The 21,851-nt window shown below is 45.6% G+C and overlaps 2 protein-coding genes across 4 annotated transcripts in view; both read left to right on the forward strand.

Annotated features, from left to right (window-relative positions):
• The window catches only part of ACSL1 (acyl-CoA synthetase long chain family member 1), a 71,742-nt gene that overhangs the window by 45,648 nt on the left and 4,243 nt on the right, over nucleotides 1-21,851 (forward strand). For 2 of the 3 annotated variants that reach the window (XM_035004249.1, XM_035004250.1), the window contains exons 5-17: nucleotides 2,145-2,246; nucleotides 4,910-5,009; nucleotides 5,453-5,631; nucleotides 8,907-8,939; nucleotides 9,113-9,164; nucleotides 9,685-9,758; nucleotides 12,166-12,243; nucleotides 13,928-14,062; nucleotides 15,463-15,597; nucleotides 16,805-16,900; nucleotides 17,538-17,610; nucleotides 19,230-19,318; nucleotides 20,254-20,370. In XM_035004249.1, the coding sequence (XP_034860140.1) occupies nucleotides 2,145-2,246; nucleotides 4,910-5,009; nucleotides 5,453-5,631; nucleotides 8,907-8,939; nucleotides 9,113-9,164; nucleotides 9,685-9,758; nucleotides 12,166-12,243; nucleotides 13,928-14,062; nucleotides 15,463-15,597; nucleotides 16,805-16,900; nucleotides 17,538-17,610; nucleotides 19,230-19,318; nucleotides 20,254-20,370 (1,263 nt within the window). Of the gene's footprint in view, nucleotides 1-2,144; nucleotides 2,247-4,909; nucleotides 5,010-5,452; nucleotides 5,632-8,906; nucleotides 8,940-9,112; nucleotides 9,165-9,684; nucleotides 9,759-12,165; nucleotides 12,244-12,317; nucleotides 12,396-13,927; nucleotides 14,063-15,462; nucleotides 15,598-16,804; nucleotides 16,901-17,537; nucleotides 17,611-19,229; nucleotides 19,319-20,253; nucleotides 20,371-21,851 lie in introns of all 3 variants that reach the window. The other variant, XM_035004251.1, reaches the window with a different exon arrangement.
• Nucleotides 2,669-4,903, forward strand: LOC118010071. The gene has a single exon (XM_035004252.1). It carries the CDS (start codon nucleotides 3,799-3,801, stop codon nucleotides 4,747-4,749), a length of 951 nt encoding a protein of 316 aa, XP_034860143.1. The 5' UTR covers nucleotides 2,669-3,798; the 3' UTR covers nucleotides 4,750-4,903.

Below are 21,851 nucleotides of genomic sequence, written 5' to 3' on the forward strand. Positions count from 1 at the left end.
GAGGAGGAATGAAATGCAAAGGCTTTGCTTGCGTAGCTCTTGACAGAGAGCAAAGAGGCAAAACAGCTCGGTGTACCTTTCTTTTCTTTTTTTTTTTTTTAAAGATTTTATTTATTTATTTATTTGAGAGAGAGAGAGAGAGAAACAGCATGAGAGGGGATAGGGTCAGAGGGAGAAGCAGGCTTCCCGGCGAGCCAGGAGCCCGATGTGGGACTCGATCCCAGAACTCTGGGATCATGACCTGAGCCGAAGGCAGTCGCTTAACCAACTGAGCCACCCAGGCGCCCCTCGGTGTACCTTTCTTGTGGAAGGAGCGAAGAGCTGTGTAGCCCCAGGGGCCAGAGGGAATCCACCGCTTTTATTTTGCATTACCAGAGCCAAAATAAAGTTGCTGCGGAGCCTCCTCATTTCCACACGTGGTGTATAAACAGTTGATGTGTGTTGGACACATAATGTTGCATGGTGGGGCTTCAGGCCTCACAGAATCCCCAAGTGCTGTCTGGTTCCTTCTGTTGTATGCTGGCTGGAAGGCAGAGAAGGCAAGTCCACGGCAGATTGGATTTTTCGAGGCGGGTTGAAAATCAGTGCGTTTTCTGAAGGCGTTAATCTGTGTTTTTGTACATTTCAGCCAGAGGCTGGTGACGATCTAAAACTAGACCCACGGGTGGGCCGCCTGGGTGGCTCAGTCGGCTAAGCGTCTGCCTTAGGCTCAGGCCGTGATCCCAGGGTCCTGGGATCAAGCCCCGAGTCGGGCTCCCTGCTCTGCAGGGGGCTTGCTTCGCCCTCTCCCTCTCCCTGCTCCCCCTGCTGTGCTCTCTGTCTGTTAAATAAATAAAGTCTTTAAAAATAAATAAATAAAACTAGACCCACGGAAGCCAACTCTGGATTTGTACATTCAAGTGTTTTCGTTAGCCTAGCGACTCTGACCTTTGTGGGGCTAGGAGCCCCTTTGAGGTTTTCTCAAGAAAGGTATGGAGCCTCTTTCTAGAGCTAGAAATGCCTGCAGGTTATCCCGATACGCTCTGCAAACCACGGCAGCATTTCACGGGTTCCCATCCCCGACATGCGAGCAGAGGTTGTGAAACAGTCTGTGAGTAGAAAAACAGCATATTCGTATCATTCTTGCTGTCACCTCACCTGTGTCAGCCCTCCTTCCCATAGGCAGAGTGCAGTGATGTTACATGGCAGGACAAACAGAATTCTGGGCCAGAAGAGGTGTGGCTTTATTCCCTACAGGCGTGGGTGCAATTTCAAAGTGCTCTTGAGAAGCCATCAACTGAGAATCAAGAAAATGATTCCAAATTTGAAGATTAAAAAAAAATGATTTTTTAGTTACTTTGGGATAAGAATGGGGAGAGGACAGGGCCAGGTTTATAGTCCCACCTAATTTTTATGAATCTACCTATTTTTACTTGCAATAAGAGTATTTATTTTCTTATTTATTTATTTTACTTAAAATTGTTACAAGTTTTTTGAAGGTGTCCCCCAAATTTGCTCTTTCTGTATTTATAGCAAATGACAAGTTTTGGCTGCTTTGCTGCTCTTTATAACTACCAATAGTCACAGTAATAATAATAATAATTCTGGGGCGCCTGGGTGGCTCAGTCGTTAAGCGTCTGCCTTCGGCTCAGGTCATGATCCCAGGGTCCTGGGATCGAGTCCCATATCGGGCTCCCTGCTCCGCGGGAGGCCTGCTTCTCCCTCTCCTACTCCCCCTGCTTGTGTTCCTGCTCTCACTATGTCTCTCTCTGTCAAATAAATAAATAAAAAATCTTTAAAAAAAAATAATAATAATAATTCTGTGTCCTTGTATTACTTTTATAATTTTATAAAACTAAACTGTAAAATAGAAATGTGTCAGAAGGCCTGGCATCCACTGACGTGTGACCTGCAGCTATCGGGATCTGATTCGTCCGCTTCGCAGAAGGAGCCCTGTGATCAGTTCCCTTAATGGTGTGTTCTGGTGAATCAAGCCTTGCGTTTTACAAAAATGTAGAGCAGAAAGAGTGCCTGTTTGCTCCCGCTCTCCCCCTTGGTGCGGGGCTGCTTGCTGGCCAAGATGTCAGGCTTGGCCGTCACCCCGTGAGCTTTGTTCCTTGCTTTGGGCCTGACGCAGTTCCTGATATTTGTCCTCCCCGTTCTAGGTTGCAGAGATATCCGAGTGTGTGGGCTCAGCACTCATCCAGAAGGGTTTCAAGGCTGCCCCGGATCAGTTCATTGGCATCTTCGCTCAGAACAGACCCGAGGTATTGACCATGAGACAACAATTGTGTGTGGTGTTGAGAGTCCTCAGATGGAAGAGCCAGTTGGGAGGTCACACCTACCTTTGCCCAGCACCTGATTTTGTGCTCTGATCTCTACTGAGAATATATGTCTCTGTGTTACTCCTTAGAAAGGGACACAGTTATCTTATGATCTCGCTGATAGGTGGGATTTAAGAAACAAAACAGAGGATCATAGAGGAAGAGAGGAAAAAATAAAACAAGATGAAATGAGAGAGGGAGACAAACCATAAGAGACTCTTAACCATAGGAAACAAACTGAGGGTTGCTGGAGGGGAGGTGGGGGGATGGGGTAACTGGGTGACAGACATTAAGGGGGGCATGTGATGTAATGAGCACACCGGGTGTTATATAAGACTGATGAACACTGACCTCTACCTCTGAAACCAATAATACATTATATGTTAATTGAATTTAAATAAAAATAAATAAAATTTTTTAAAAAGTGCCACATATGAAAACCCAAGCCAGGGCCTCCTTGGCCTTTATGTTGCGGTGGGTGGGGGGAATCGCTTTTTGGATTATTGGTTTTGTTTTTTTAAAACCAGGTCTCAAACAAAAACTAACAAAGAGGTTACTAGAACAAATAACTCACAAGGACTCTTCTTACCTTAAGGCTTATGTCTGTGATTAGAAAAATAGCATCTGTAAATTGTAGAGAAACTTGGACACATTTTTGTCAGTTGCAGACTCTCCTCTTTGCTCTCTGAAAGGTAGGAGCTTGCCCTCTGATCAGGTTACAAAATTTAAAATACCCTGAGCAGCGGGGAAAGTGCCTTGACCGTGAGTCAGCCTTAATGTGGGGGTGCAGTCTATCTGGCTGTCGAGTGCGCTGCATCGTACTTCTGCAGATCCTTGCATTAAAGGTCAGTTTAGGTGAGAAGCCCTTTTGGAGCTGTTGCTTATAGTGTTCATGATGAACAAATTAGTGGCATAACTTGGCTGGGAAAAATTCAAGCACCTAAGCTTGAAGGAATTGAATTGATTCTTGTGTCCAAAAGACGTGTGGGCTCCATCCCTGTGCTACCGACTGTTTTATAAATGAGGATGGTTTCCTACAGTTTTATGTACTGGTACGGGAAAAAGAGCATTTTCCCACAGCTGGACGACCAGGCTCATGAAATTTAGTTTCTTTCATCTCAAGTAAAACTCATTCAAGGGAACACATCCCAGATTTTTGCGTGAGTGGAATTTTATAATGAATCTATCACGAGGACAGGTATTCCTTACTTCACAGAGTAAGCTCCTTCCTGTGTTTATCAGCTAGTTTAATAAATGTTTATTGAGCACCTACTATATGCCAGGCACTGCGAGGCTCCAAGGCACAACAGTGACTTGGATCCTCCTCCTAAGGGACCATGTGAGGGAGCACTGGCCCATAAGCTGATGCTTTCTCTGTAGCGTGGTAAGCGTGGACACAGGGAAAAAGGATTATGGGAGCTCAGTCAAGGAGGACTTCCTGGAGGTGGCCTCCCAGTGGCGTGTTGAAGGATGTGAGGGTGGGGGAGCCAAGGGAATGTCAGGAACAGCCACATGTTTGCATCAAGCAGCATGTCTGTGTTGGGGAAGGAGGCATTTTCTCACGGTAGAGCTTGGAGGTGCAGGAAAGACAGGACCACGTGTACCACATGGCCCTCCTGAGGAGCTTGGACCCGACCTCCATGTTCACAGCTTCAAATTGGTGCCAGGAAAGCAAAGGGGGAAAAACAGTTCTGGGCCAAGTGAATGTGAGTGCGTCGTGCTCCCTTCCTACAGCAGCTACGTCTTTATCTGTGCGTCGGCGTTCTGCAGGGGATTCGAGAACCGCAGCTGGAGGTTAACGGTGCCGCCAAGGATTTTGAGTGAAAGGCTGATCTCACCATGTTTGCCGTGTAGACTGAGTAGTTGCCGCATGGCTGATGAGTTTAGAGGCAAGGGGACCAGTTACTGTATCGTAACGTCTTTCCCTTCACCACTTTTCTGGGGAGATTTTGCCAGAACATTTTTCCTGTTACACAGGTGTGTGTCCCTCCTTCCCCAGTTCCCAGGTCCTACTGCACACAGCTGCCAGGTTGGTCTTCCTCAGACCCAGAGCCTCTGTTGTGCCGAGAAGCCCTCCGCAGCTGTGCATCCCGCGGGGAATGGAGCCAGGCCCCTCCCTAGCCGCAGCCTTGCTCCTCCCACCATAGACTTGCCTACTGGAACACCCATTCCGGCCAGGGTGCTTACCCCGCTCTTCCCTGCTCTCCATCATGCAGTCCCCACTACTGGGGTCTCCTTGCCTTTCTCTCTGTCTGTCCAAACCTTGCTGCCTTGGCAAAGGGTGAGCTCAGTTACCTTCCCCGAAAAGGTGGCCCACCGTGGTCTCCCTCGTGTCCAAGTCGGTCACTCTCTTGTATTGTTAATTATCTTTTCCCATATTTGCCTCAGTTCTTCCGGCAAATTGCTCTTTCCTTCGAAGAAGGGGGCAGGTGTTTTGTTCTCATGATGAGTCCCTCATGGTGCCTGGCACATAGTAGTAGACACACAAATGTGAATTTTGTCACGTCTCGTGTTTCCACTTTGAATCTCTCTAGAGTGTTGTTCTCCTTGGAGTGGTTCCATGACGACATCTCATTCTCTTTCCCCGATCTTTACTGTTCATTTAGTGGGTGATCATTGAACAGGGATGCTTTGCTTACTCTATGGTGGTCGTTCCCCTCTATGATACCCTTGGAACAGAAGCAATCACCTACATAGTCAACAAAGGTATGTCTGTGGTCTCCGGGTGGACGTTGGCCTAGTTATCAGCTAGATTTGGTCACTTTACATTTGGTTATATTTGATTTGATAGGCATTTTATGTTTATTTTTTTAAAGGTTTTATTTATTCATTTGAGAGAGAGAGGGGAAGAGAGAGAGAGAGAGCATAAGAACCGGGGAAGCGGTGGAGGGAGAGGGAGAAGCAGACTCTCCTCTGAGCAGGGAGCCCAACACGGGGCTCGATCCCAGGACCCCGGGATCATGACCTGAGCTGAAAGCAGACACTTCACTGACTGAGCCACCCAGGCGCCCCCAGGATTTTATGTTTAAATGCACATCTATCTTTCTATTCGAAGACTGTGGTCCTTAAAATAACCTGGTGTCAGATATGATACAGTCAGGCTTTTAATATCTCAGAGCTCATTCTTCATTGTGTCTCTTCCTTCCCAGCTGAACTCTCTCTGGTTTTTGTTGACAAGCCAGAGAAGGCCAACCTCTTATTAGATGGTATGGAAAATAAGTTAACACCAGGCCTTAAAACCATTGTCCTCATGGACTCCTATGGCATCGATCTGTTGGAACGAGGCAAAAGGTGTGGTGTGGAAATCACCAGTATGAAGGCAATGGAGGTGAGTCATCCTGCCCACTTCTCTGATAGGTGCCCCTGTGGCCATTTGGGCTCAAATGCGGTATCCAGTGCAATCACACAATCCCAGCTCAGCAACCCATAACAGACGCAGAGTGGAAATTCCTGTCTCCTTACTGGAAAGAAGAATTCTGCATGCATGCCCCACTGTGAATTCATCACATAGAACGTATTCTCATAAGACAAGTTGCAATGCTCACATATTTATTCTAGAGTACTGAGAGGCCACGCCAATATATGGCAGAAACGTGCATTTCCAATTCAGGCGGAGATTTAAGTTTGTATGTCCTTATAGTAGCTTTCATGCCATTTACTTACTGATTTGTTTCTAAAACAGAGCCAGCTACAGAAATCTGCCTCATTATTCTTTTTCCCAAGTTGTGAATTTCCAGCATAGATGTTGGATTTGGTTTATTTTTATATTAAATTTCTTTTTTTTTTTTTAAAGATTTTATTTATTTATTTGAGAGAGAGAGAATGAGAGACAGAGAGCAGGAGAGGGAGGAGGGTCAGAGGGAGAAGCAGACTCCCTGCTGAGCAGGGAGCCCGATGTGGGACTCGATCCCGGGACTCCAGGATCATGACCTGAGCCGAAGGCAGTTGCTTAACCAACTGAGCCACCCAGGCGCCCCTATATTAAATTTCTTAAGATTCACATTAATCAACACTTTAAAGGTAATTACCATTCTAGGAAAATGAGTGGGGCCTGTGTTTAAATCGGTTGTTTGACATAACATCGTGTAAGAAGCTGAATCTCCCAGTAGGATTTGGATTAGAGTTTAATCCTAAGAAGCTGGTAAGAGGAGGATCTTGTCAGGTACATATCACTGGAATAGGCTAAATACAGTAAGTTGTTCTCCTTCCGAAAATGTTATAAATATTTTCCTGGAACTGTTATAAATAGGGTTTCAAATTTTATTTATAGTTCTCCTTCTACAAGGAATTGGAGGCTACAAACAAGGGTCTATGTAATACCTTTACGGAGGAACTTAGCCTTCATAGGGAAACTGTAATTTGTTCTAACAGAGCCTCTGTCACATACCCCCCACACACACACAGTAGCAGAGAAGCTGAGTCCTTAAGAACGGGTGTGCTATACTATTTAATTGGGCTTTTAGCTAGCTTTTTACCCAGTGTTTCTGCACGTTTTTTTTTTTTTTTAATTTTTTTTTAATGTTTTATTTATTTATTCATGAAAGCCAGAGAGAGAGAGGCAGAGGCAGAGGGAGAAGCAGGCTCCCAAGGAGCAGGGAGCCCGATGGGGACTCGATCCCAGAACCCTGGGGATCATGACCTGAGCCGAAGGCAGACGCTTAACCATCTGAGCCACCCAGGCGCCCCTGCACGTTTGTTTTTTTACTTGTGATCACCGCTCACAATAATGTCATCGTTTCCTCCCATCTTTTCTCCTTCTCCCTAACCCCACCACACAAACATGCACACGCACACATGTGCACACACACACACACAGGAATTTTTCGGTGTTTTTCGACGGCTCTACGATGAAGTAATTTTAAGATGAAAAAATTTAGGTAAGTTAAGATTGTAATATAAAGTTTATATTAAAAGCTCTATTTTATAAAAGACGCTATTCCACACTTCCCCGTGTAATATGATTCATACTTGGTTTTTAAAAATTTTGGAAGCAAAAGGTTAATTTTCAAGATGTGGATTTAAAATTGGCTTTATGGTTGGTCACATGATCAAGTTTATAGTAATAGATAGTTTTATAGGATCAAAAAGGGAAATATTGGTATTTGAAATTTTTGCTTTTTTTGGTATTTTATTATGAAAATTTTCAAACAGGCAAGCCAGTTGGGAGAATTGAACAGTAGACTGCCGTACAACCCCCAAGCACCCCACAGCTAGCATTTTAATATATTTGCTTCATCACGTACTCATGCATCACTCTGTCCCTCCATTCATTCGTGAATCTATTATTTTAATGCATTTTCATTAACTTCTAGTTTTGGCACCCCTAAATACTTTAGCATGTTAATCATTAACTAGAATTTGGTTTTTCTTCTGGTTAAGGTGTTTTGTTTTTGGCATTTGGAGCCTGAAGATGGGAACTCGTTTATTTTTAAGGTTGCTGTACTCTTCTACATAATGTCCTTAGGTTTGAGGCTGTGGACTTCCTTGGCTAATAGGGCACTCATTTGGATAATGTTTGTTCCTGATAAATTAAAAGCCAAATCGCATGTAACTATTGAAGTTATGTAAGAATTTTGAACAGATGAGTGGAGATTTGGGTCTGATGAAGATTCTTTTGGGAAAAAAAATGGAATTACCATTGCTTCAGCTCTTGGTTGACTTCTATTTGGACTTCACTGTTCCTGTTTTGAATCAGTGGTCTGTTTATAGATATAATTTAAAATGTAATTAAGATTAAAAACAGTTTAAAACCACACACCGGGCAGAAACTCCCTGAGCCCTGAGCACATTCATCAGATTTCCATTTAATTCTAGGTATGCTCACTCCATATGCTCATTCAAGCCATTCAGTTTTAATAGGAAAAGAATATAAATGGTTCATTAGTGAAATTAATAGCTAATTAACGTGGCCATGGAGATGCTTCCATGCAGTGAACTGAACAGCATCGAAATGACCCCCTGGTAGTGACGGGGAGCCAGCCGCTGAGAGATGCGCCCCTCAGAAATGAACCTGCTGCTCTTTATGTCCGTTCAAGAGGACTGTTTTATAATTGAGGGTTCCCAAATCTTTTTTTTTATCCACTCCATGTGGGGGGTACAGATATTTGAGCCTCTAGCATTTCATCTGGCAGAGATGGGTTTTTCTCTCCAGACTGAAGAAGATGCCAGTTACCCAGAATTGGGTGATTTTGGGAGGATGCAGAACATCTTCAGTTCTTGGATTATAATTACGGTTTGATGTTGGTTAAGAGCCAGGCTTTGCTAAAGACCATGAAAGGGTGTAGGAGTGGGGACAAGAAATCCATCGTCAAAGGCTCTGGTTACTGGCTTTTGAGTAAATCCTGTTTCAAAGACTAGTCCTCATACCATTTATATGGTTTTATATATGAAAGAAGACAACTGGAAAATGGCGTCTGAGAACAATGCGTAAACATTTCGCTTCAGGTTCATTAAAATTGCCAGTTTCTTTCATTTGAAATGTCTGCTGTCTTTGAGCCAGCAATAAGTGAATCCCACAGTAAAGTCAGCTTGAAGTGACTGGATGTCACCTTCTTTACATTTAGAAAATATTTCCATTTAAGATTTTTTTTTTTTCTCATTAAGGACCTGGGAAGAGCCAACAGACAGAGGCCTAAGGTAAGTTCATAATGTCAGCCCCCTGCTTCAGCCCTTCCAATATCTAGTTGTGTCTGAGACTCGTACACATCTTGGGGGTTAGCAAATGGCTTACAGTTTTCTTTTCGGTTCTGCCTTAGACCACCTCGGTTGTGATTTGTTTTGTTTGGTTTTGTTTTTTTAATCTGCTGTAGCCTCCAGCACCTGAAGATCTTGCGGTCATTTGTTTCACCAGTGGTACTACAGGTAAGTTTTGAAATGTGGTCGCTTCTGAATGGTATCTGGAAGTGTGTACCCCCTGCCCCCTTTCTTGGATGGCGGGTGACGGGGGACTTAGTTGAGCTACAGATGGACCGAAAGCAGAGGACCTAGAGGGGCTCGAGCGCTCTTCTCTTGTCACCGTATCCAACCTTCTCGGAACCTCAGCGTGCCGTGTCCTTCCTCGGATGGTTATGGAAGGCAACAGTAGATTCCCCATTTCCTGGGACAAACCGACATTGGATGTCCAGAAATAAAGTTCCTGGGTTTTCTCCTCTTACGTGCCCTCTAAAAGTCACCTATGTTAATAAATGTTGTTTATGATAAGAAGTTTCATGTAAAGTATGGCAGATTGTTCCGGAATGTCAGGTCATCCAATGTTTGGCTTTCCTGGGTGCACCTCAGGCTAGAGGCATAACCCAATTATACAGGGTTCTCGGTTTCCTTAATTTCTGTCACTTTTGGATGGACTTTCTTTAACTTTGTTCTGCTCCTGTGTGTTCCTCAGGCAACCCCAAAGGAGCACTGATCACTCATCGAAATGTAGTGAGCGACTGTTCAGCTTTTGTGAAAGTCACAGAGGTAAACTTTAGGGATTTTGTCCTCTTTCTTCATGTTCTTTGATTGGCATGAGGCCTCAAGAATGAGAGTGGTAAAGGCAGCCCCACCATGTTAGGCCCCTGCTGTATTTGAGGTAGAGATAAGATCTGAGCTTTAATATGGTCTAAGTCACCTGCCCTCAAATTGTTTTCATTGCGGACCTAATCTCCCAACTCCTGCATGTGACCATAAAGCTGAATGGACAGAAGCTATTACAACTTTTATAGGGTACAACTTTATATGGATACTGCTCTATAAATGTTTCCAGGACAGGACCAAAAAGAAATGACTCTCTTGGGCTCTTATCTACCTACTATTCCAGTGTGGGGAAAATAATTTCTTTAAGTGGACAAATGCAATGTTCAATGGTACACGGAAGGTTTCTGAATTATTATACTTTATCACAGTTGACTTCACTTCCATTTTATAAGAAAGATTAAAGCCTTGAACTTTCGTTGGTTTCCTATAATCTTAAAGTTTGTCCCCCCAAGTGTCCTAGTCCTCTGGGTGGCCATAACGAAATCACACAGGCGTAGTGGCTTAAACGACAGATATTTATTTTCTCACAGTGCGGGAGGCTGGAAGTCCATGATCAAAGTATCAGCAAATTCGGTTGCTGGTGAGGGCTCTCTTCCTGGCCTGTAGGTAACCACCCCCTCACTGTGTCCTCACCTGCTCTTTCCTCTGTGTGTGCATGGAGAATGAGGGAGAGGTTTCTGGTGTTTCTTCCTCTGCTTACAAGGACACCTGCCCTATTGGATCAGGTCCCCCACCCCATGACCTCATTTCACCTGAATTACCTACCCCAGGGCTCCATCCCCAAATCCAGTCACGTTGGGGGTTAGGGCTTTAACATGAATTTGGGGACGAGGGGGATACAATTCAGTTATAGCAGCAAGGGTATATTTCAAACTTGAGTTTTAAAAGTACTTTTTGAGCAATATAATGCCTTTCCCTCATACCTTTGCACATTTAACATAATTTGCTTTTGCAGTCTCTGGGAGGGTTCTTCTGTGAGCCCTAATTTTCACGACAGGAGCCCCCATGCTTAATGGTTTTGGGGAATGCATGTCTTTGGTGGTTACAGAAGGCCCGTGTCACATGCCTGCCTCCACCCACACTTTCTTAGTCCCAGATACCTTTTTTGGCGTATATTTCATAAACAGAATTCAACATTTAGTACCTCACCTAAGTGGAATTTTCATTTCCTAAGTAGCCTCTGAAAAAAACTTAAAATACACTCGTGGCTCACTGAGGCAAATGATTACAGACTTTGTTTAAAATTAATGATAAGATCGGGGCATTCTCAACTTTGTAAAACTTCTAATCTTGCTAATGCACATTTTTGGGGGTACCAAATCAGAAAACTGAAAAGTGTAGAAATTACTGAGTCTGACTTCTCATATAAACTGTTTCCTCCTGAGATGAACTAGTCGGGATGCAGATCACACTTGACTAAAATTGATCTAAGATTGTGGCAGGTTCAGGCTACATCACGTGCTTCTGGGGGTGCTGGGTTTGCTCAGGACTTTGGGGGGGGGTGGGCATGGCTCGGAAGTGGTCACATAGGCACCTGACGGGGCCTTCATTTCTTAATTGCGGGGGGGCAGCAGCTGCTAGAGGCAGTCTCCGCTTTGGCCAGAATTCCTTATGTGAATAACGTGAACATTCCGCGCAAACCCTCACTATGCCTGGCTCTAAGCAAAGCCCATTCTTAGCCTTGCAATGGAAACCAGATGTCCCCCTCAGCCTTGATGCAGACCTCTGTCACAAATCAGCATTTTATAGGAGATGGTATCAGATCAGAGCTTGCACTAAACAAACCGAGACATTTTTCATGGGGTGTAAAGCAGGCCATTCAGGTAAAGATGTTGATCAAACTAAAATGCTCAAAATGCATTCATACTATACATTAAAGCAGCCTGGAAATCAGTTTCTCTTATCTTCCCTCCTTCTATCCCTTTACAACATAAAATGCTATTTTATGTTGGAATAGATCTTCCATTTCCACAACATATGCTATGTTCTGTTGGAACGGACCCTTTATTTCTTACTTAAGGTGGAATTGAGCTTGCTGGACAATGGGGTCTGGTAACTTTGAAATACTAAATGATTAAAGTACATGATCCCTTAATATCCCAATTTGGACAAAATTTTCCCTATTTGGACTAAAGCCCAGAGTGGGTTTACTTTACCATGAGGAATGACCTCCACTCTAATTGAATAATTAAAGTATTGCTTTTTCATTTCATCCTTTGGTGAGAAATAACTGCAGATTGTAAGCAAACGGTACTTGTCCTTAGCATTAAGGTATTATGTGCTCTGAAATAAAATGGGAAATTACTGGGAATATTAAGGCTTCTCTCCTTGCGGGTGTCTTTGCTTACAGAATACAGCCAACCCTTCCCCAGATGATACTTTGATATCTTTCTTGCCTCTCGCCCATATGTTTGAAAGAGTTGTAGAGGTAGGCCTTGTTTTGTTTTCTTTGTGCTTGCTTGCTCGTTTGTTGGTGTTCTGCTAAGTTGTTGTGTTTTACAGACAGTTCTTGCCTTGAATGCCAGTGACACACACATTTCGTTTTTACCACTTGCACACATGTATGAGCAGCTGCTTCAGGTAAGTTTTCACGGGCAGACTGTCATCCCCAGAGAGAATTCTTTGCTCCGCCCCATTTTAGAAATGGTGCTAATTGCTTAAAAGAGTATAAATGTTGGGAGTGGAAGTGGGGGTGGTCCGAATACTTGAACTTTAATCATTCATTTTAAAATTAGATGCTCAGACTTCTGAAGGCTATGCACATGGGTGTGATTCCAAAAAGATTAACTGTAAAAAGTAGAATTTTTATGAACGCCATCCTGCAAAGCCTCGTGAAGCTTCTGCCTCTGTAAATAGCTTCTGGTTTTCACTTGGCTTGTTCATAATGCACCAGTCGGCTTAAGATTCATTTTTTTCACCAATATTCCAAGTGCCCTTGGAAAAGCAGGATGATCTTTAGCAAACCTTGGCCTGGGTCAAGTGTATACAACTGTGACGAGAACCATCACTTACTTCTCCTTCTTGGGACAATGTTGGGTCATATACTTCTAGGAAAAACCAGTGGGCACCATTCATTCATTTGACAAATATTTATTGAGCACCCGTTGTGGGCCAAGCACCGTGCGAGGTGTCAGTGACCCAGACGAATCGAGAGGTGACTAATTGAGAGTGAGCAGCCCTTTGACTGGCTGCTGGCCCGTAGGATGCACTTACCCTGAAGGAATCAAGGGTCACGAGATTCCCATCTTGCATCTGTTACCTCGGTTCCTGCACACCTCAGGAGGTCTTGTGACTTTCCAAAGTGATCTCAAATGAGTTGATAATGGCCCATGTACACCTAATGGTTTTGGAAGGGTGCCTGGGCGCACACTCCCTGAGCTTGAGTTTTTAAACCAGGAACCAGGGTGTACGTTTCCAGTGGTTTCTGCTTTCAAGCCTGAGACCATGTGTACTTCCGTGGCATCATCTTTTGAATCTCTCTTTCTTTTTAACGTTTAAAATAGGCTGACTGTGGGTCAAGTGCATATGGCTTGCCGGGGCGATTTGCATTGGGCGGGAGCAAATCCGTGCAGTAGATTATAGCTGAACGTCAAGCCAGTCTGCTGTTTGATGCCCCAGTGTCTGAACTGCAACAGAGTCAGTGGCCTTTCAGACATTTCTTCATGAGATTCAGATTTTAAAAATGAGACTTTAATAAGCTGGCAAATAGCCAAGTTTGCAGGTAGCTAAGTTTTGGGGGAATAAATTAGGCCTAAAGTTTCCAGGCAAGTACAATATTTGGATTACATAACACTGTGTCATTCATTCACCAGCTATTTATCCTAAAGCTAAAACAGCAGAAGCTCCATGATTATCACTAAAAACAGCATAGTCTGGTTTCTTACCAGCTCCTTTATCTTCAGGGGGATCCAGAGAAAAAAACCACACTTTGATGTTGTGCAATGACCAGGGAATGCAAGAACATTTTTTGAAAAGCTGTCGACATGCAGGAACTTAATGGTTTCTGGAAACTGGACCAAATTGCTAAAACAGAAGCCTTGTGTGTCTGTGTGTATGTTGCGTAGTCCCTGCTTTGATGACGACATGTGGGTTATTTTTGTTTACTGCCCTAGTGTGTAATGCTGTGTCATGGAGCTAAAATAGGATTTTTCCAAGGAGATATCAGGCTGCTTATGGATGACCTCAAGGCACTTCAACCCACAATCTTTCCTGTGGTCCCCAGACTGCTGAACCGGATGTTTGACCGAGTAAGTTCCAAGGAGCAGCAGAGTTGGGGACAGAGCACTGAACCCAGAGTCCGAGACTTGGGTTTGAATTGGGCCCTCCGGGTACCTTCTGTACGCCATCTCAAAAAAGTGCAGTTTACCCAGCGGTAAAGCCTGAATGCATTTACCTCACAGAGCCTTTGGTGAAGATGATAAGAGAAAACAGGTGAACATACTTTGTAAACTGGAAGGCCCAATACAGGTAGAAGATGGAAGGTCATATTATTTGTACCATAAACTCTTTAGAGCCTCTGTTTTCTCATCTGCATGATGGACTGTGTTACCTCCTCCTGCTGTCTAGCTCATAAAGCTGCCAACTGCATCACATGATAACTATAATTATGAAATGGTTCTAGAAATTGTAATGCCCATGAGCATGTGACATTACTCAGCCACATGGAAAGAAGTGACAGGCCAAGCCAGGGGTGGAGAGAATGCCAGCCCCTCTGTGGGGGGTCACTGTGGCATGGACCACACATCCCGGGCAAGACCAGCATGTGACATGGCAGTCTTCAAGATAAATTTGGACGGGGCAGTTTTCATGCTCTCTATTGTAAGGCAGGGCTTCTGTGATCTATGAGAACCTTCTCTCTCTCTCTTTTTTAATAGTCCTTTAAAAAAAACTTTTAAAAACAGCTTGATTGAGATATATAATTCACATTCCATATAATTCACCCGTTTAAAGTGTAAAATTCAAAGGTTTTTGGCATATTCACAGAGTTCTGCAACCATCACCACAGCCCATTTTTATCACCTCCGAAAGAAACCCTGGATCTGCCCAGTAGCTGTCCTCTACCCCCTCCGACTCCCAGGCAAAACGAATCTGCTTTTTGAATCTGTAGATTTCCCTCTTCCGGACTGTCATGTGAATGGAATCCATGATTATCACTAAAAACAGCATAGTCTGGTTTCCGTGTTCTCTTGTGACTGGCCTCTTTCACGAGGTTCATCCATGTGGGAGCACGTGACAGTACTCCATTCCTTTTAATGGCCAAGTAATATTCCATATATGGCTAGAACATATTTTATTTATCCCTTCATGCATCAGTAGGCCTGTGGGTTGTTGTCACTTCTTGGCTGTCATGCATAATGATGCTACGAGCATTCTATACGAGTGTCTGTGTGGACCCGTGTTTTCATTTCTCTTGGGTACTCTACCAAGGGGCGGAATTGCTGGGTCCTGTGGTACTTCTGTGTTTCACTATTTGAGGAACTACCAGTCTGCTTTCCAAAGCAACTATGCCCTATTACATTCCCCACCTCCAGCAGCAGATGAGGGCTCCCATTTCTCCACATCTTCACCAACACTTGTTATTTTCTGACTTTTCGATTCTCACCATCCTTGTCATTTTGTAACTGTCTTTTCCTTCTTGACCCATCAGATTTTTGGGCAGGCAAACACCACGCTGAAGCGATGGCTGCTGGACTTCGCCTCCAAGAGGAAAGAAGCAGAGCTTCGCAGTGGCATCATTAGAAACAATAGCCTGTGGGACAGACTCATCTTCCACAAAATACAGGTGCTACATTCTCAACTCTTGTTTGCTAGGGAGACTACCTTGGGCTTCGGAGTGTCTATGAGGGCCCCTTCTTGGGGCGCCTGGGTGGCTTAGTTGTTAAGCATCTGCCTTCAGCTTGGGTCATGATCCCAGGGTCCTGGGATCCAGCCCCGCATCGGGCTCCCTGCTTAGCTGGGAGTCTGCTTCTCCCTCTCCCTCTCCCTCTCCCTCTCCCCCTGCTTGTGTTCCCTCTTTCGCTGTGTCTCTCTCTGTCAAATAAATAAATAAATAAATAAATAAATAAATAAATAAATAAATAAATAAATAAAAATTATGAGGGCTCCTTCTTAAAGCGAGGTGTGATGGTGAGGGAGAAGGGCACGTTGTTGGTTATCCGGGCACATTTCTAAAAATTAAGGACAAAGCCGGTACATAAACCTCAGTGTCCCATGCAAACCCGAACAACATGGTAACATGGAAGGGCAGAAAAGGCCTCAGGGGAGTAGAGCCTCTGTAATTTATTTTTTACTTTTTTTAATTTAAATTCAATTAGCCAACATAGAGTACCTCATTAGTTTCAGATGTAGTAGTTCAGTGATTCATCAGTCTAATTATTTTTTTTTTTAAGATTCATTTGAGAGAAAGAGAAGGAGCACAGGAGGGGGGGAGGGGGCAGGGAGAGAGAGAATCTCAAGCAGACTCTATGCTGAGCACAGAGCCCGACGTGGGGCATGACCCCAAGACCATGACCTGACCTGAAATCAAGAGTCAGATGCTTAACTGACAGAGCCACCCAGGCACCCTGGGCCTTTCTAATTTTTTATCTTGCTTTCCTTTTCTGAAGCAAGTACATTGCTCATTTCTTAGGCACCAGTGATAAAGAATGCAGAATAATAATACTATGTCCCCAAATATGCCACATGTGGTGGTTGCCTCCCAACCTACCACAGTCTTGTTCTAATTCCTTCAAAATACCTGCAGGTAGAGGTATTGGCTTGTTTTTCATACCCGTTGAGAGAGAAGGGTGTAGCATCAGGAGGAAACCAGCTCCAGCCAGGCCTTCCTCTTTGGAATGCCTGTGAGTTCTCTGCGCTTTGGTGAGCTCCGTGTGGCCTGCAGAGAAGGAGCCAGTGGATCCGGGCCCCGGGTTCCCAGAAGGGGTCTTTGAGGAGCCCGCCCCCATGCAGCCATCGGCCCCTCACTATCTCCCCTCTCCTTGCCTTGTAAGTCGAGCCTGGGAGGAAAAGTCAGGCTGATGATCACAGGAGCCGCGCCCGTGTCCGCCACCGTGCTGACGTTTCTGAGAGCAGCGCTCGGCTGTCAGGTGAGGTGGGCGTCACGCGGCTGGTTGTCTCGGGCTTTTTCAAGCCCAGGCCTCTCCTTTCCAAAAAGTCATAAGTGTGTGTCTCATTTTGGTTTGGAAGATCACGTTATTCCCAGGTTGCTTACAGAGCCCAAGGCAGGAGATGATGCGTCTCTGGCCACCACAGACGGGTAAAGCACAGCCAGGAAACTTGCCTTTAATCCGGCCTGAGGGCACGGGGATGGGTTGCAGGTAATAAGCCGACCTGCAAACCCTGGAGAGAACCTGCCTTAAAGAGGGCGGGGGAGGCAGCTGAGACTGGGCAACCAGGACAGGTGTGAGGCACAGCCGTGAGTGGACAGAGCACCGAGCGCACTCCTGGGTGGGTCATGTGCAGTGTGACCTGTCGGGCTGTATTGCTGGCCCCCTCGCCTGTCTACAGTAGGGCGAGTAGAAGATGACCACGGACAGTGGCCGGGGTTTCGGGTTGGGGGTGAAGATGTTTGGGTGCTATCATAGTAGTTCTGAACAGATTTTAAAAAGAGACGTGTCACCACGGTTAGCCATCACTCAGGAGTGAGGAGAACGTCCTGATCTGTGCCCTTGCAGCACAGGGTGACTGTTCTCTTTAATAACGTTTCGTTTCTTGGTGGCCCAGTTTTATGAAGGCTACGGACAGACCGAGTGCACCGCCGGTTGCTGTCTGACCATACCTGGGGACTGGACAGCAGGTAGGAGCCATGGGACACTCCTTATGGGGATCTCCTTATTCCGGTGGGCGTTCTTGGAATTGGGTTCCTCCTCGGTTCGTTGACCAATGGTAGTTCTGTGTCTCGAGTGATTAGGCCTTGGGGCGAACAGTCTTGTCAATCAGGGATCCTTGTGGGAAAGGGCTGCTATGGCAGCGCATCCATGCTTGGAGGGCCAGCTGGAAGGTGGGTGGCGTTAGATTCACCTAGAATCTGAAGCTGACAGCTGAGGGATAAAAGCCCTTTCCCCCGGGTTCAGAACATTTGGCCCCACAGAGCTTTCTGGGAATGGATTGGGGTCGAATTATTTGCTGGTAAATTTGACTTGAGTCTACACTGGGTGCTGGGCCGGGTGTTGAGACCACAGAGAGAAAGAAACAAGTCATTTCTCCCAAAAGGCGCAAGGAGAGGCAGATACGAAAATAATCGACGGAGCAGTTGTCCTTAAGCACATGGGTGCATTTCATCCCCGCACCAACCCTGTGGCCTAAGTCCTGTTACCTCTGAGAGGAAATGAGTGTTGGTGAAAAAGCACATAAACAGTGTCTAAGAATTTACCCGGCATTATGCTTCAGAGCCAGGATTCCAACCCAGCTCTGACGGTGGTACATTCTGCACTCTGATACATGAATGCCACTAATTTATTTGGTATATTATAAATATGAGCACCGTCTAGGAACATGGATTCTCATGTCCAGACTCTAGAAGCACAATTCTGCTGGGACTTGTGCTAACAGTCTCTGAACCTTCTTCCTGGTTTAATTTTTAACCCCTGGTTTCTTACCAGCCTAGAGAATTTGGAACAGTGATCTCTTTACACAAACATCATTAAAACATAGGAGGAATTATTTGTGATGCTCTTTTTTTTTTTAAGATTTTATTTATTTATTTATTTGAGAGAGAGAGAGAGAGATCACAAGCACGACTTGGGGCAGACAGAGGGAGAGGGAGAAGCAGGCTCTCCACGGAGCAGGGAACCCAATGTGGGACTCGATCCCAGAACCCTGGGATCATGACCTGAGCTGAAGGCAGTCGCTTAACCAGCTGAGCCACCCAGGTGCCCCTGCACCATCCTATCTTAATAAATTTAAATTTAAAATGTGTTCACCCATACTTAAGGAAGTAAAGACCATCTTGGTCAGAACCAGGTGACGTTGCGAGAATAATCCAGTTTGGCAAAGTTGTGTATTTTCTCTTCTTAGAGAAAGTGGGGATGTTGAGAAGAAGTCTGTGTGAGTGAGGGGTGGTAAATGATGAGCAGGGGCCGTCAGACCATAGGAGCCTGGTAAAAGTTTTAGAAAGCTTGCTTCCAGGTATTTGTAGAAACCCTTACAGTCGACAGCCAAATTATTCATACTTTGAAAAAATAATTTGGGGCATCAAACTGGGGAAAGATCCTAAGAGACTTGTGAATGTTTGTCTCTATTCTAGAAATACACTCTCTGTGCTCATTTACTGGGGGAGCCGGGCTGGCATCGCTGCAAACAGACGTTTATATCAGCTGTTCCCATCACGAGCAGGCCTGTTGGCCATAAACGTCATTTGGCTTAAGGATAGTAGGAGTCCTCCTGGGAATGATCATTCTTTTATTTACCATGCAGGCCATGTTGGTGCCCCAATGCCTTGCAACCTTATAAAACTTGTGGACGTGGAAGAAATGAACTACTTGGCTTCCAAGGGCGAGGGTGAGGTGAGTGAACCACCAAGTCGCTCATCCACATTGCCATCCTCCTGATAGCTTGGCCGCTTCTCGGCAGCGTCCCATAAAGCCTCTGAACTTGACGTTATTGGTGATCCTGGATCAAACAGGCTTCTCTTTGAAGGGCCTTTATGGGGGAGGGGGACCACGAACGTCTCTTCCACCAGACGCTGCAGGGACTTGGGCTCGAGAGCATGCAAAGTCTCCATGGCCTGAAGACCTGAAGCACAGCTCCTGTCAGCTCATGGCCCTGGAGACCTGTTCGTGAGCCACTGGCTAGTGGAAGGAAAGCCTAATGACTTCAAAGTGATTTCCTCCCCTTTGGGGCTTTGAGCCAGAACCTCAGGCAAGCGTTAGCCCTACAACTTGACTGCAGCTGACATTTATTTTGAGGACAAGGGAACAGGGGCATTGGACGTACCTCCAGGGTCCCAGTGTGGCTGTGCTGGTGCACTCTGGATCATGGAATTCAGGGCTTCTTGCTAAAGGTTGAGATACGCACCCCCCCACACACACACTCATTCTCTCTGGAGAACCCCCGTAAATGCTGTTACAGATCACCTTTGTCCCCCGCAGTTCTGTTGAGATGTTATTGACATACATGCTGTATGCGTTTAAAGGAAACAGCATAATGGGTTGACGTCCATCTATGGTGGATTACTCCCCACAATAAGTCTCGTTAATATTCCATCATCTCACACAGATACAAGAAAAACAGAAAAAAAAAAGGGTTTTTTTTCCCCCCATGATGAGGACTCTGAGGATCTTGTCTCTTAACTGTTAAATATAATCACGTGTCTGTGTGAGTTGTGGTCGCTGGGCTGTACATTCGGTCCCCGGTGCTTACCAGTCTCCTAATCGGAACTTTCGACCCCCTCCCTCCACTTCCCCCTAACCACCCCCCTTCCCAAACTTTCTCTCTTCAGGTGTGTGTGAAAGGGCCAAATGTATTTAAAGGCTACTTGAAGGACCCAGTGAAAACAGCAGAAGTTCTGGACAAAGACGGCTGGTTACACACGGGGGACATTGGAAAGTGGCTTCCAGTAAGCACTCACCTCCCCCGTTCGTTCACAGATACTTTTCTTCTGCCATTTGCTGTTGTGCGACCTCACTTTTTCCCTTTCCCTGCTGAGGGGGGCAAGGAGGAGGCTCTTCCATTTCCTGCAGGGAACAGCTTTATACTCTTAGTGTGCCTGGGTAGGGTTGTCACTTGAACTGTAGCGAATATGTTTGGTTTTGATGCGTGACATCAATTCCGGTTGCGGCTTCCTATTTGAAATCCAGAGAGACAACGTATGGCTTTTTCTATATCAGTGCTGGGCCTCGATGTGAAGGCCTTATTAGTTGAGCGAGGTGGGGGGGACATTGTGGTCGGCGGCCAGGAAGGTGTGGTGGGCAAGAAGTTGCGAGTGTATGTTTCTTAGGCGGGTCATCTCATTAAAAACAGGGTAAGCGTCCCACGGTTAGGCCAACACCTTCAAACACAGGTAGTCTCAGAATTGTTACTGTAGACAAAAGCCAGGGTCCATCGGAGGAGGGAAAAGAACCTACAAGAAGCGCCACCCATGGGTTTGACCAGTTTGGCTTGCCACTGCTTTTTCTAAGTTGTCACTGTGTTGAATTACTAAAATGGCTAAGGCAAGTTTTCTTATTGCATGTCGTTCGATTCTTATAGATTTAATGTACGCGACACTCTCGGAAATTTTTAGATTTGGAAAATACTCCTCCTCCCCACCCAGTTAATTCAGACTGCAGAATACCCAAGTTATTCAGAAATAAATTAAGTCCCTCTTTTCAAGTTCAAGAGGGATTGGGCGTCAGTTCCAATTCTGGCTCAGGCTCTAGTGAACACATTTCATCGTCTCCTTGGACCTCAGTCTGCTCCTTGGGGAAATGGCACAGAACCAACGTGCAGTGAGAGAAGCGGAGAAACTTGCCTACAGCTGACTTGGAAGCACAGGAAGGACCCCGGGCTGGGGACGGGTGGACAGTCAGCTGGGGGTTTTGGCAACCAGAGGTGGACACGATGGCATTTGGCTCGTCTAGGGCAGGGGTTGTATCCTTCCCACGGTCCGCACGTGGGCCGCTGACGGACCCTGCCCCAGGGGCCCAGGAGCGAGCCCCTCCCACCCCCACCCCTGCCTCCGCCTTGAAACAATGACGAAGGTGGCATTTGGCCTTTCTATAGGAGCTTTTACTGAGCCCTTGCTCTGTGCAGGGTGCTCTAGGAGGACAATCTGTGTCTGTACCCTTAAGGAGCATGACTCATCCTTGGGGAAGCAGATACACAGCACACAGAGCGCGGCTGGTGGGCTACCAGGGATGAAGTGAAGGGCGTGGACTCTGGAGTCCCTTTCTCTCTCTGTACTTGACTCACTGGCTTTGGGCAGGTTACTTAGTCTCCCCAAGCCTTAGTTTCCCTCTCTCTAAAATGGGCTGATAACTGGCCCCTGGGCAGTGTTACCAGGATTAAAGGAAAGCATGTGAGAAGTGCCCTGGACTGGGTGTGATTGATATGGGGCTG

The sequence above is a fragment of the Mirounga leonina genome, unplaced genomic scaffold (assembly GCF_011800145.1).
Source record: "Mirounga leonina isolate KUSES-001 unplaced genomic scaffold, KU_Mleo_1.0 Mir_128, whole genome shotgun sequence".
Classification (NCBI taxonomy): Eukaryota; Metazoa; Chordata; class Mammalia; order Carnivora; family Phocidae; genus Mirounga; species Mirounga leonina.